This window comes from Takifugu rubripes, chromosome 8 (genome assembly GCF_901000725.2).
Source record: "Takifugu rubripes chromosome 8, fTakRub1.2, whole genome shotgun sequence".
NCBI classification, from domain to species: Eukaryota; Metazoa; Chordata; class Actinopteri; order Tetraodontiformes; family Tetraodontidae; genus Takifugu; species Takifugu rubripes.
In genome coordinates, this window is record NC_042292.1 from 1,925,262 (window position 1) to 1,939,567 (window position 14,306).

A 14,306-nucleotide genomic window follows, 5' to 3' on the forward strand; every position below is an offset into this window, starting at 1 on the left:
CCGCCACATACAGTATATATGCCTGACTACCAGGGAAAAATTGTCACATTCATTATTTTTTTAAATTCCCCACTTTTTCTAAGGTAATTAGAATACTGTAAAAAACATATTTGGGGGGGGGGTTGTCTACTGCAGTGGACATCGGAACGACAAACCTGGAACCTTGATGGCAACTAGGAGAAATATGAAAAAGTCAACATATGAATGGGTTTAACTTCTTCCAGAAAGAGGAAGTGAAAGGTACCAAAGCCCCTTTACACTTGGCGCCCTAGATGTCCTCTGTAGAAAGCAAAAAGAGGCAATGAGGTAGTCTGCTGTGGCTGGGAGGTATTAAGGTTTACATATGTTCTCCATGAAGGACAAATTTGAACTGCTGGTAATCAGGAGGCTACTTCTGTACTTACTAAAAATGGTGGTAGTGCTTAACCGCATTTAATCTAACTCAAATATTTAAAAGAGGAATGCCATTATTATAAGGACTCCCAACTCTTTTGGGATTTCCCACCCTTCTTGCAGCATTTTAGCCCGTTTTTGTTGCTCGTGTCACTTCTAAGTCTCCCAAATGACTCTTTGAACAGTATGTTTTCAATTACAAACCAACAGACAAAGCTTCCTTTGAAACGTCTACTGTTAAAGGTTTCAGTGAGACTAGAGTACTAGACTAGACTAGGTTCAAAAGCGCACACATTTAGGACTGGAATTTATTGCAGCTGAGCCCTGTAACTCAGCCATCTGGTGAAAGGCGGGTTGGACAGTGTAGAATACTGAAGCAGCTCTATGTCAGGAATGCAATTATTGAGGAACTTTTCCCTTCCTGCTGAGACTTGTCAGGATTTTAACACCACCTCTTTGCCTTGTACAGTACCTCCTTGTTCATCACAGTTTCAAAGATTTTGCGAAGAACAAGTGCTAACCAGTTTAGAATTTTCATTTTTTCACCTGTGCCTTTAGCCCTGTTAGTCATGTTTCATGTTTTGCCTCATCTGCGTTTGTATTTTTCCCCAACTTTATGAGCTTGTGCAGCGAGCAGCTTCGCTGCCATCCATGCCCGAGCTAGGGCTGATGTTTCCAGACTCTGCAGTACCCACACTTGGACTCCTTCATTAAATCCCCCAAATATGTGTGGAAATATCTTTTTAATTAGAAAGTCTATTCAAGCTTCTTTGATTGTAAAATAACACAATACATTTTGAGTCATCATTTTCGGCCTGCTGTTAATTATAAATGGGTGGTTTATACCAGCTATCTCACAGTAAAAAAGCTTTTTGTTAAATTCCTTGCCTGGATTTGTTTTCCTACAGGGAATTGCATGTTCTGCTTGTGGCTTGTGTTTGGCTGCACTGGAATGGATCAGTGGCTTTGAACTGGAACAAGCACCACGGAGGGAGGATTAGATAATAATATAATCACTTTTTGACACTAGGTTGAATGGATGTTGCTGCTTTTAATATCTGGGCTTTGCATTACGTAATTAACATCTTTATCTTGGAATCTTTCCATCACAGTAATTACTGTTGTTGTCCTCAGCAAACCACCAAAGCATCATAGCTTTATACATCTTGTTGTTCTCTACCTAACGAAGGCTCACAATCTTGTTCTTCCTGTCTACCTGGTCTTCCCTGCTTTTTCTTCAAAACAACCCCCCCACCTCTCTGAGCACAAATGAAATCAAAAACAGCATCTGAACATGCAACAATATACATTCAGTGGCCACTCCATTAAGTACAACTTGCAACTAAAAGGCTGGACCCCATTTTGCCTTCAGTTTGCCTTAATTCTTCATGGCATATGTTCAATACTGTGATCATGACGATGATCACAGCTGCTGCGGATTTGTCGACTGCACATCTATGATGGGAATCTCCGTTCCTCCACATCTCAAAGATGCTCTATTGGATTGAGATCTGATGATTGTGCAGGCCTTTTTGGGGTTAAATGAACTCATTGCCATGTTCCAGAAACCAGTTTGAGGTGATCTGCGCTTGGTGTCATGGTGCATCATCCTGCTGGAAGCAGCCATCAGAAGCTGGTCCACTGGGGTCATAAAGGGATGGAAGTGGTCAGCATCAATACTCAGGTAGGCTGCAGAGCTTAGACCATGCTCGGTTGGTACTAAGGGGCCCAAAGTGGGCCGAGAAAGTCTCCCCCACACCTTTATACCAGCAGCAGCCTGAACCGTTGATACAAGGCAGGATGGATCCATGCTGGCAGCTTGTTTATGCCAAATTGTGCCTCAATCATTTGAATGTTACAAGACTCCACAGACCAGGTAATATTTTTACAGTCTTCTATTGTCCAGTTTGGTGAGTCTGTGCCAATTGTAGAAAGAGAAAACCATATGTGCAGAGAAAACCCACATATGAGGAGAACCTGCAAGCATGAGAACTAATTCCAGGAGAAAGCATTAACCCCCTGTTTGGCAAACGCAACTGCCTGAATACTGTCATCTAAAGGTATGTTGCCGCAACCCTTTTTAGGGAACTATGTGCAATGCAAATGAGAACACATTGTGCTTTCATGTTTCGCCGCTCCTTGAATAGTCCATTCTCAACTACAAACTACCTCAGGGAAAGCTTTAAATGAACTGACATTTAAAAATTGCCATTTAACTGTCTTTTTAAAAATGTTTTTTATTTATTTTCATTTAAACATTTCCCTGCAGAAACACACCCTCATTCCCTGTGTCTGGCATGAGTTGCATAACCCAACCTCCCGGCTGTCTCGCCAGCTTTTAAAGGGCTGCTCTCCAGCAAAAAGAAAGCACACAGCAGTTAACATCTGTCAAGAACCGTTCAACAGGTGAGAATACAAATTTCATTGTTGCTTTTCATTGTTGCTTTTCTCAATTTCCGTAATAAGTAATGATAGAAAAACCTCCCCCCTGGATAAACTTTTGGCTTTTATTTGACAAAACCTTTGCTAATTTATTTACGGGGCAATGTGGTAAGAATGATTTTTTTTTTTCTCAAAACAATGAGGAAAATAACACAACCACAAAATTAGATGACATTCTTTCAAATATGTAATAACAAAGTTTATAATAGACCTGCAGAACATGTCCCACACCCAACCATTTGCTTCACAGTACCTGTAAACACATTTAAATGTGTGCTGATCAAGTTTCAGAGGTATTAACGCTTCGCCATTTCAAAACAAGTAAAAGAACATGTTGTTCCTTTGAGGGTTCTACAACAATGCTGTTTTTGATGGGAACTGTTACTTAATGGGTATTGGGACAACACCAACAATAGAATGCATCATTAGGTCCATTTCCTCTGTTTTCAATGGCCATTATGGGAAATATGTATTAATAATAATAATAATAATAATCGAAATTTTGATTTGACGCGAACAATATGTATGCACGCTCTTGGCTCCCACAGCGGTGGTTGATCTTGCCTAAACCCCCCATTCCTGAATCCTAATTCCTAATTCCTAAAAGGTTATTCTGCCATCAGTGTGTTGCGTGTGAAAGGGTAAATGCACGCTTGCAAATTGGGTTGAAAACTGGTTAAATATAGACCATTGCCATGTAAACAGCCATCCACAAGTAGCTCCTTCTTGTTGTTACCCAGCTCAGTAAACCAATGCTGCCAAATCTGGTGTGCAGATGATTTGATTTGGCAAAGGAGCTACTTGTTTCTGATTTGTAGATGTTCATAAAACTATGCACACAGCAGAACATGAGAGCATATCTAAGCACATACAGTATACCGGAGGATAAGTGCCAATCTGCCATAGTCCATATCTTTGGTGATCTGCCAGTGAAAATTTAAATGAAGTTAAAATACATTAGCATTACAATACATCACACAATATGGTCCTTCCTGGAAGCCTGACAATATGTCACAGAGACAAGGGTGTAATGGCTGAGCTAAATGAAACCAAATGTCAACATTCCTGAAACAGACTCAATAGATTCTAGATCAAAGCCTTTTGCAAAATAAATAAAAATCTTCCAGAGCGACATTAGTAATCAATCATTTTTTATCAGCTCTAAAATTATTGCCAGATAAGGGAAAAAAAATGCCTTTTTTATTCAAATTGGGGGAAAGTGAACTTGAAAGAAAACGGAGTTGATTTCCATGTATTATTTCAGTGCTCACGTGATGCATTTCATAGTTGAGGTTTATGAATAACAGCAAACAAGATCATAGAGAAAATTTGTAACCAAAGAGAACCGGGGAGGAAGAGGATCACATGTTTCTGTTTATCACTTTAATATCATTCTGGGAGTGCTCACCTCAGAATTATCTTTAAACAGTGTCACATCTGAGTGTTTTCAAACCTTCACCCTACAGATTTTACAGTGTCCACCACATCACCCATAAAGATGCTGTGGGACATAATGGTCACCAGTAACATCAGTGTTCATTCGACATGCAGAGCGAGGTGCTGCCACATGCCCCACCTCTGCTGTTTACTGCCCTACCTATTATTACCTTTGATTTTTATTCCCAGTTACAGTGAGCATATTTCTTATCTTCTCTTGAATTCACAATCCTTGCCCAGGGAATGTGGTTAGCATGGAGTTTCTAGATTAACCGCAGCTTCTCTGAATTTGAACATTATTTCTCAAGCATCAGTGTCTCCAGCCTCTTAAGTTAATGACAACCTGATCCTGAGAGTTCAGTGGAAACAGCTGGAGAAATGTCCCCTATAAGAATATTATGTGGAATAACGCAGAAAGAGTTGGGTAGAAGTGGAAGAAAAAAAACCCGTAAAGCAGATAGCATTGTCTGGATCTGCCTGGGCTATCGTGCTATCGTGATTCCAGAGCAGAGTCAAAGACACATTATAAAGCCCTGAACAGCAGAAGACACAGTACACCCATTGACTACTTTCTTCCTTTTTTACCCTAATTGTATGCAAGCTTTACTATATTTTGAAGGTTTATTCCGATATTAAGAGCTGTTCTCTGAGGGTTTACTGCAAATTTCATCATGGGAAAAAAATTCACTTGAATTTGAATCAGAACCAGGTAAGACTGATCCAAAATGGTTGAAGTGAAACAATAAAATTAAAACTGTTATAACAGTGTGTTCTGGTTGGATTTTGAGCAGCAGTATCAGCTGTTAATGCCATTTCCCCCCCTTGCTGCAGGATGAAGAAGCTGATCATTGATGTGGACATTGGGGTTGATGATGCTCAGGCCCTCATGATGGCCCTGTCAGATCCTGACGTGCAGATTTTGGGAATCACCTGCTGCTTTGGCAACACCCCGCTGGAGAACGTGCTCAAGAACACACTGCGTGTCCTGAAAGTCTGCAACCGCCTGGATGTGAGTTTGGATGGTCGCAATTTTGTAGAAATTTCGAAATATGTTGTGTCAACACATCTACTCCACAGATTCCAGTGTACAAAGGCTGTTCAGAGCCTCTACTGGCTCCTAAACGCCACGCCGGAGATTATCATGGCAAAGACGGGCTTGGAGATGTCCCGGATCCAGACGCGCCAGGACTGGAGCTGCTGCAGAAGAAAAAAGCTGTGACAGCCCTGATCAAGATGATCAAGCAGAACCCTGGAGAGGTGGACGATGGACTTCTGTTTTTATGTGAAAATAAACTGGTGTCAAATTGGCACAAAGGATGCTCATTGATGGTCTTTTGTGTTTAGGTGACTCTGGTGGCCACGGCTCCCCTCACCAATCTGGCCGTCGCAATACAGCTGGAGCCTTCCCTGCCTAAGAAGCTGAAAGCCCTTTACATCATGGGAGGAAACACTGATTGTGTGTTTGCCCTCCATGCTGATCGATTTGCTTGATTCTCTTCACACAATGCATGAATCTTGATGGTTTGGTTTTCACGCAGCGAGGGGTAACACCACGGTGTGCGGAGAGTTTAACTTCGTGACGGACCCAGAAGCTGCTTACATCGTGTTGGACCGCTACACCTGTCCCACCTACATTGCGACCTGGGAGTTCAGCTGCAGGAGCAGCCTTCCTTGGGTGAGGATCAGCACGCCACAGGAGGATGTTGAGTAGAGGATCAGGATCTTGATCTCTGCTGGTGCTGTAGTCTTTGGGTCAGGACAGATTCTAAGACATTCCCTCTATTAGACCTCACACCAGCTACCCACCAGTGATATGCATATAATCCTAATAAACACACCAAACAGCTTTGGGGCTTGAGGTTAAAATTTTGGAAGGTGAAACCTTTGTATTTTGTTTTACAGTAACTTGCATATTTACCTACTTGTTGGGAATTGTCTGTTTTAATGACACTTTAATGTGATGTTGTGCAACATACAGATCTGTGGTCTGATGACAAGCACAGCATGTTTATTAGCATCACTTTTTTCTTTTAGTCCTTCTGTGACCACTGGCTCTCCCAAAAGACAGAGAAGGCTGCCTTCATGAAAAAGATAACAGATCTTTCTATGACGGTAAGATTCTAGGTCGTAATTACACACAATATTTAAAATCACATTACTGTTTATTTTATGCTGTGACACTACATTTAGATGATTCATATTGTTACAATCAATACCCGTATTTAATAATGCTTCAAAATTACAGAATGAGGAAATATCCAAACGGGTGAACCAACAGCAGGTGTAGGGGTGTGAATAGGGCCCTGCTACCCCCCCCTCCCCCTCTGGCTCTTTGGCCTTTAATAAATGACCTACTGCTGCTCAAGCATGGCCATATTAACCACACTACAATCCATCACAGTATGTCTAACATGACTGTATTTCGTTTGCAGAGAGCTAAATCTGAGGAATATCAAAAGGAGACCACAGAAGGGCAGGGCTTTAACGCCTGTGACACCTACGCCCTGGCTGCTGCCATCAATGATACTTTAATCACTGAGATGGAGGAGGTGAGAAGCTGGCCTCTGCATGTAGGACAGGCACTTAGAACAATGACACCGCCCAACATTCTCTGGTGTTTCTCCACTAGGTTGGAGTGACAGTAGAGTTGGTGGGGAAATACACCCGAGGCATGATGGTCCTGGACTACATGGAGCTGTTGAACAAGAAAAACAAGGTTTTTGTCATTAAGACAGTCGACCTGGAGAAGTTCAAGGAGATGCTCATGAAATCACTGCAGTAGAATGATGTTTAACAAAAAAAAGGGACTCAGACTCCTCAGAACCAATAAAGTTTAGCTCACAAGACTTGATTTTGAAATCCCTAAGAATAATTAGCAGTTGGCTGGTGTTGAGGGCAATGATCTCACACCCAAGAATCATTTGATACCTTAGTTCTTGTGACTGCATCTCAGTATGAAACACAAGGGCTCTGGAGAGCTGGCAAAAATAAAATTTCACGCAAGTTGTCTCTTTTTTTGTTTGTTGTATAAAACCATATATATGAGGGGGGTAAATGTGGTCAATTCATCAAACTTGAGGTAAGATTTCCCCCAAAAAAATATCTGATATCTACATAAAAACAAGAGGTAGCAAAATAAAATGTCCTTATGCCTTTGTAACTCACTGGTCAGGAAAAAAAGGAAATATGAAACCATAATATATTCAGACAGTATTTACAAATCACATGTAGTTAATCATATTCAATTTTAAAGCTGGAAGATGTAACAGAGCTCACCACCAAGATATAAGAGTGAAAGCCAATAGTTCATTTCTGAGATTTTTTCCAGGCTTTCCAGGCTTCATTTTCACTGTTAAAGAACTGTTTTAATAACAGTGTATTACAACATATATTCTATTCCTGTGAAGTTTAGGATCAAACACAATGACCTGTGGAAAACACGTCTGTAACTGGGACCCAATATTAAGCACATATATACATATAAGCTAAGCAACACGCCTCTGTACTGTATGACTGAGAGCAGTTTATCTAGGGCAGATGTCGGCAGCCCGCGGCTCTTGAGCCTCATGTGGCTCTTTAGCGCCGCCCTAGTGGCTCCCTGGAGCTTTTTCAAAAATCTGAAAATGGAAAAAGATGGTGTGAATATATTTTTTGTTTTAAAATAATTTCTATAGGAGGAAAAACATGACAAACAACTTTTCCAATGCTGTATAAATGTATATAATAAATATTTAATTTCAACATCTCATTATAATGGAAGTTAAATTTAAAGCACCATCGTACATTAGAGCGGTCACGTGGTGCGTCATTCTCTCCAGGATGCGCTGCAGGGAAAATAAACATTTAATCATGAATGCTCATTATGTATTTGTAGCCTACTGATCATTTTGAAAATAGGCTAATACAGCTAATGTAGAAAATTACAGCATGTGTTGTCTTCATAATAAGGCTTTTATAAGGCTTTTATAAGGCTTTTAAGGCTTTTTTTTGGTATAATATGGCTCTTTCAACATTTTGGGTTGCCGACCCCCTAGATTCTAGGGCAACTTCGGTGACATTGGTATGTTTGATGGCAGAATATGGAGCTAAACTCTCTGTAATCCTCAAGTCTATTACTATGCAATAATGCAAGCTATAATCTCGAAAGAGCGATCTTTTGAAAATCGAATCTTAACTGTCTTTTCCTTCAAGGAGAAACTGTTTTTGTGATTTACTTTTTTGTGAGCCAAACAATGTTGGCATATTCTGAAATGAAAAAAGCATTTCTGTTAATCTGTTTTAATTTGTATTATGGCAAAGATTGTTTCTGTACTACTGACAATGGAAGTTTTGCTTGGTTTATTAGAAGCGGTCAAGATCCGTCTGTTTGTGTTCTTCCTTCTTTTCTGCTGTTACCAGCCTATTGGCAAAAAAGGAACAATACTGTCGCCTACAGGAAGGATGTATTCATAGCGGATTTTTAAAAAATTAAATAATGATAATAAATTAGATAAAGAAATTCTAAAAGTACAGAGGCTAGTTCACGCTCTGTGTTTATATTCCAAATTTATGTGTCCATTTTCATACAGAACTTATACTACTTAAAATATCAAAACATTTTAAGTAAACTGGGATGTGCTAATGTTTCCAACAGTGTTGCATCAGCTCTTCCTTTTCGACTTTAAGTTTGTCATTAGTATGTGTTTGAAAAAGAAACCCATTCCAATTTCAGCATCTTCTATGGTGAGTTCAGGTGCTTGATAATCAAACAGGTTACCCATGATGCATCTGCACGTGTCTTCACTTTATTCCAAATGTTGACTCATCAAACCACAAAATGAAATTGTAAAACATTTTTTATTGTCAGAACTTCTTACAATTGGTGCTGATAAAGACAGTTTAAAATAATATATTTACATGTGAACTCGCCCTGTTTGTCATGCAGTACATTTTGTGGCATGCTGCTGGTTTTGGTTCATGCCGAGCGCTGACCTTCGTCAATGAAGCTGAGCTGCGCTGGCCTGTGCCCCCACTCTGCCGCCTCTGCTAAGTTCTGAAGGGGTTCTTGGGGTTGTGGTGACATGCTGGAAGGCTGGAGGAGAGGATGGGAATGGGCATGTGCTTGGGATATACACAGGGGCTGTAACTGTAACTGGGAAAGGGACTGGGACAGGGTCGGAGGGTGGTTCTGTGGACTAGCTCTTGATAAGTCCACAAACATGGGTGCAACTGATGAAGGGTGGCTCGCTGAAGAAAGTGAAGGGATGGAGGAGGAGCAGGAATGTGGCACCACAGTGTGCTCATGAGGAGAGCTGTTAAGCGATGATGGGGCTGACCAATGAGAGACCAGAGGAGAATTCTGGGAGGGTGGACCCTTCGGTGGACCAAACTCTGCCTGCAGCACGTTCCTCGTGCTGAGTGGAGAGGACGGCTCAGCTACCAGGAAGGAAGGAGGATTCTGATCATCTGAACAGTCCATGGGTGCATGCTGGGTGAGAGGAGGTGGGGCAGGGGAGCAGCTGTGCGAAGACACACTGGGGGGCGGCGTTACCGCACTAGGTATCAGCAGTGTGGAGGCGTTATGGAAGAGGGGTCTGAGGAGACGCGTTACTTCCTGGAGATCCTGACTGACAGCAGTGACCTGGCGGGAGAGGATGCTCATCTGAGGAGAGTGAAACAGAAGATCTGAGTTGCCACTCCTCAAGTCTTAATCGCTGCCTTTCAACAAAATACCTCAGAATCACAGAAATGCCCCTCTTACACTCACTCAGATTTGAACCCCCTTGGCTTGCCTGGAGTTTTCCAAGCTAAAACTATCTTTTTTTTTTTTTTTAATTGAATTATAGTCCACATTCATCCATCAGCTGCCTATTCTTGATTAGGTCTTGGGGGTAATGAAGCTTATCCAAACAGTCTAGAGGCAGGAAAACACCCCCTGGCAGGTTGAGAGGTTGTTCTCATCAATGTGTACATTCCAAAAAAGCATACTGGAGGTGTAGAAATTCAAAAACCTGGACGTGAACACCCCTTAAACATAACTTTCTACCGATAAATGGAGTATAGTGACCTGCTAGGAAAATACCTTACCTCGATTTTTAGCTTAGCAATAGTTTCCATAGTGTCTCCATTGACTTTGACTCCTGCAGGCATATATGTGAATATAAACAGATTCCACATGTGACATGAGCAAATCTTAACTGTGAGATTACAGCCCAACAGAAAAATGATTCTTAAATTTCTTATCAGCGGGGTGCACTGTCCGTGTGGCTAACCTGGAGTCACCGACACAGAGCTGGGCATGAATGTTTGAGTTCCATTAGGAGAAAACTCAAACTTCTGAGAGGAACCACAAGGATTTTCTGCCTCAATCCCATCGACAAACCTAAAGACAGAGGACCAATAGAGTTCCCAATACAACAAGAAAGGTTATGTTTCTTTGATTTAAAACACACAAAAGGCTCCTCACCGAGGACTGAGGTCCGGCTGCAGGCAGCCGAAGCTCACCACAGGGATCTGCAGGCTTGTGGGCCTGCTGTGATCTCCTGCCGGCCTGAGGGTCCTTGGCGGCAGCAGCGGTGAACGCAACGGGGAGCGCAGGGGGGAGCGAAGGCCTCGGCTCAGTTTGCTCATGGGAGCCACCTTGGGGAGTGGGGAGTTCTCTCCTTCAGACCCTGAACCCTCTTCATCTTCCTTGATGGAAGGAAGCTTTTGGATGATGCTTCCATTTATTTCACAGTCTGTCTGAGGAGGGAAACATAACAGACAATGTTTCCAGGCTTTCTTTGCAGTTTAGCCTCATTTCAACAAGCTGGGACATAGAACAATTGTCTAATTGCCATTACCTCATGTCAACACTGCATTGGTTTATATTTAAATTCATTTATAACCACTTTAAATGCCATCATATAATGTAAGACTTAGATAAATAAAATATCCATCCTTTGTTATATGAGCATACCATGTATGTTTTTTATTTATAAGGATTGTACTAGTGATAATAGCATGATTAAGATCGACTTATATATAGTTAAAGTGTTCTTCATGAATCATATGGACACTATAATATTTAGTTCACTGTCTACGGTTGCAAAACCGCTGTGAATTATGGCATAGACAGTACATACATAGATGGGCAAAATATACTGCACGTGAAAATGAAATACAGAGTCTAGATATTTGTGCAACATGTAATGACTGTTTAAATTTGTAATTTGCAGTGATGGACGATTCGTATGTCCTACACCTATGTGAAAACTATAGAGTTGATGCATATTTAATGAAAATCAATTATGCATGTCTTCTCAAATGGAGCAAACATTTCATACGTATAAAATAATAATAATTACAACCATAATTTTAATACATGTAAGAATCCTGCTCACACATCATATGGTTCATGAATGTGCCTATTGAATTGGAAAAAATCTCTAACTGCTTTTGGCCACAGAGCGGCGCTGCTGAGGGGCCGGTCGCATTACGGAAAGTTGCCATTCACACAGTTGCAACGAGGCTGACATCCATTCACTTTGGCCGCTGCTCTGCATTCATTCACAAGTAGGCCTGCAAAAACTTTCTATGACCTCAGGAAAATGCATGACAAACACATTTTAAAAACAGAGGTGACACAGTAGAGAGATTACTGTGCCTTTTTCCACAGAATGATCCAAATCTGCACATGGTGGCTCAAATGTGTCTTCAGTGAAAGCAACTAGCTGGAGTTGCTGTTTGAATGATACTAAATATGTTTGATGAAATCAAATTTTCGATTATGAAGAACGCAATGTAAACAAACAACATCCCCTTGTTTTACCCTCCATCAGCACCATCCCTCCCTCTCTCCTCTGCATTTGTTGCCTCCTCCGTCCTATCTTTGGCTCACGTGCCTTGGCTGGTATTTTTAGATCACTGAGGTTTAATTTTAGTCGAGGTTTGCCTAGAGGGAACTGAGCTGAGAAGTCTCTCCCTGTGTGTATGTGTGTGTGTGTCTCAGCGGCACGTGCCACCCTAGATATGCAGCGTGCCGCTGTAAGGACAAGAGCCAATGATCTCTATGTAAAATGTGCACGTGCATGTGCATTGCATGACCAAATATGCCACACGTATGTGTGTACTGTGTGTTGCATGCATGACTTAATGGAAAAACAGCACAACATATGTGTTTGGCTTCATATCTCATTCTGGTCATATAACAATTACTGTGTGAGTGGAATGCAGTGTGTGTGTGTGTGTGTGTGTGTGTGTGTGTGTGTGTGTGTGTGTGTGTGTACAGCACGTGAATGCTAATACCAGCTTTCTCTTCCTTCCCACTGCAGTTTTCTTTCATCCTGATCTTTTCTGCTCTTATCTCCATCTGGATGATATTCTATTTTTATCCAACCAGAGATGACCCCACCCCTCCCCCCTTGTCTAATGTGGCTATTTTTAGCACCACGCCACGCTTGGTCGGAGAATGCTTGTGGTGGTGGTGCTGCTGCTGCTGTATGGACGCATATGTGCACGAGAGTGTGTCAGCAGCTCGGGGGAAATGTGGAGTGCACACACTGCTTGCATTTGACTTGAATATTTACAATGTTTCCTTAGTAACAGTTGATACTGGGCTGTCGGTTTTTGATTAACAAACCATGAAGATGACATTTAAAGTTTCCTTTGTAACCCAAAACGTAATTATTTCTTGACCTCACCTAATTTATTTATTCTTTTTAGCTGCATGTATTGCTGCAGTGAAACTAGTCGTAACCTTTACTGTTGTGATCTACCACTCTTTTCTTCCAAGAGTTGGGAGGGGGACTGACCACTGCTCACGACGCAGTATTTGGCAGCTTCTCACATGGGGTGGATACAGACATACTAGTCCATGATTGGCCAGCAGAGAATCCTCAACTGTCTGCAGTCTTTGAAACTTAATGTACTTTCCTCTACTTTTGTCTTATCCTGCGAATTATGACCAAGAATCTTGAACTACATTATTGCTTTTACAAATGCAGCACTTTATACCCCGGAGGACCTTGCCTGGTGCTATGCTATTCTGCAACGCAACAAGCTAAACCGCATCACAACATACCGTTGAACACTAAACTGGACTGTACTGGACTTGCTAACCAGCCCGGATCCATATCTACATTCAGAAAGCATGAATAACCTCATCTTTGGCTTGTACTCTATTATGACGCTACCAATTAACCCCTTAATCAATATAAAATGGATGACAAGAGATAAGCCCACTAAACTCCTCATGCTTCATTTTGAAGGTCACTGTTGGATTCCTCCACAGCAGTCTTCTATTCATATGATACAAACGATATCACAAGAACAAGATGCTCTACCGGATCATTTGGCTTCATTTTGGTGCTGCATTGTAGCGCAGATGGAGCAGACATTGATGTGTGTGTACTAATTAGTACGTGATATTAAACTGAATAGGATTGATCGTAAACCCTCACGCCTCATTATAAGAGCACGCACAGTCCAGGTTATCGACCTTGCCTCAGGTCGCACATGCTGCACTTTCATATCTCCAGAGAACCAGAGAACATACATCACTTTCTTCCTATTGGCAGTTGCCATAGATTTCCGTTTTAATTACACGCTTTCCCTCTATCGCGGTGTGACTCAGTCATTTCCAGTGAATGCTGGTTAGTCAGCTCACATCCATCTGTAATTTTCTGGCATCCGAGCCGTCCCTGTTTAGCTCATGTCTTTATGTGCTGGCTGTAACTCAAGCAGAAGCAGAGTCTTCCTCCTCACTCTGAGTCCAGATGGTTAATCCTATTCAAGTGCACAGCCAGCGCTGTGGCATGTGCAAAAGCTTGGGTGGAGCAGGTCACCGCATAACTGAGAGCACTACGAGCAAAACGCGGAGCTTCTCTTATGGGCTGTATTTCTCGTTTGAGTAATCAGAAATCAATTTTGAGGATCAGACAACGATATTGCTTCATAACTCAGTGCATCTCGAGCTCCCTCCAGCAGTTGGTGCAGACTGCAGCCTTCATATGAACACTTCAATCGATGTTTTTCTAATGCCGCCCATCCATTAGGAGTTCATGAAAGCCGTGGTG

General features: G+C 41.7%; 2 protein-coding genes across 3 annotated transcripts in view; one reads left to right on the top strand and one right to left on the bottom strand.

Moving 5' to 3' along the window:
* Positions 1-2,608: 2,608 nt before the first annotated feature.
* On the top strand, positions 2,609-7,279 carry LOC101066844 (inosine-uridine preferring nucleoside hydrolase-like). Its single transcript, XM_003977906.3, has 8 exons — positions 2,609-2,799; positions 5,104-5,281; positions 5,350-5,529; positions 5,617-5,728; positions 5,811-5,947; positions 6,307-6,384; positions 6,705-6,821; positions 6,902-7,279. Exons 1-8 carry the CDS (start codon positions 2,624-2,626, stop codon positions 7,052-7,054), a joined length of 1,131 nt encoding a protein of 376 aa, XP_003977955.2. The 5' UTR covers positions 2,609-2,623; the 3' UTR covers positions 7,055-7,279.
* A 1,936-nt stretch (positions 7,280-9,215) lies between these two features.
* kcnh3 (potassium voltage-gated channel, subfamily H (eag-related), member 3) overlaps positions 9,216-14,306 on the bottom strand; it is a 30,406-nt gene continuing 25,315 nt past the window's right edge. For both annotated transcript variants that reach the window (XM_029840713.1, XM_029840715.1), the window contains 4 exons: positions 10,718-10,992; positions 10,524-10,633; positions 10,339-10,391; positions 9,216-9,913 (listed from right to left, as the gene is read on the bottom strand). In XM_029840713.1, coding sequence (XP_029696573.1) covers positions 9,227-9,913; positions 10,339-10,391; positions 10,524-10,633; positions 10,718-10,992 — 1,125 coding nt within the window. In that variant the 3' untranslated portion in view covers positions 9,216-9,226. The remainder of the gene's footprint in view (positions 9,914-10,338; positions 10,392-10,523; positions 10,634-10,717; positions 10,993-14,306) is intronic.

What these genes read in the sequence shown, in the direction of transcription:
- LOC101066844 (XM_003977906.3), top strand. Translation starts at nt 2,624, where the DNA reads ATGTTTTTTATTTATTTTCATTTAAACATTTCCCTGCAGAAACACACC. An exon ending in TGTCAAGAACCGTTCAACAG is followed by an intron (nt 2,800 to 5,103) that starts GTGAGAATACAA and finishes CCCTTGCTGCAG; the next exon opens with GATGAAGAAGCTGATCATTG. An exon ending in TAACAGATCTTTCTATGACG is followed by an intron (nt 6,385 to 6,704) that starts GTAAGATTCTAG and finishes TTTCGTTTGCAG; the next exon opens with AGAGCTAAATCTGAGGAATA.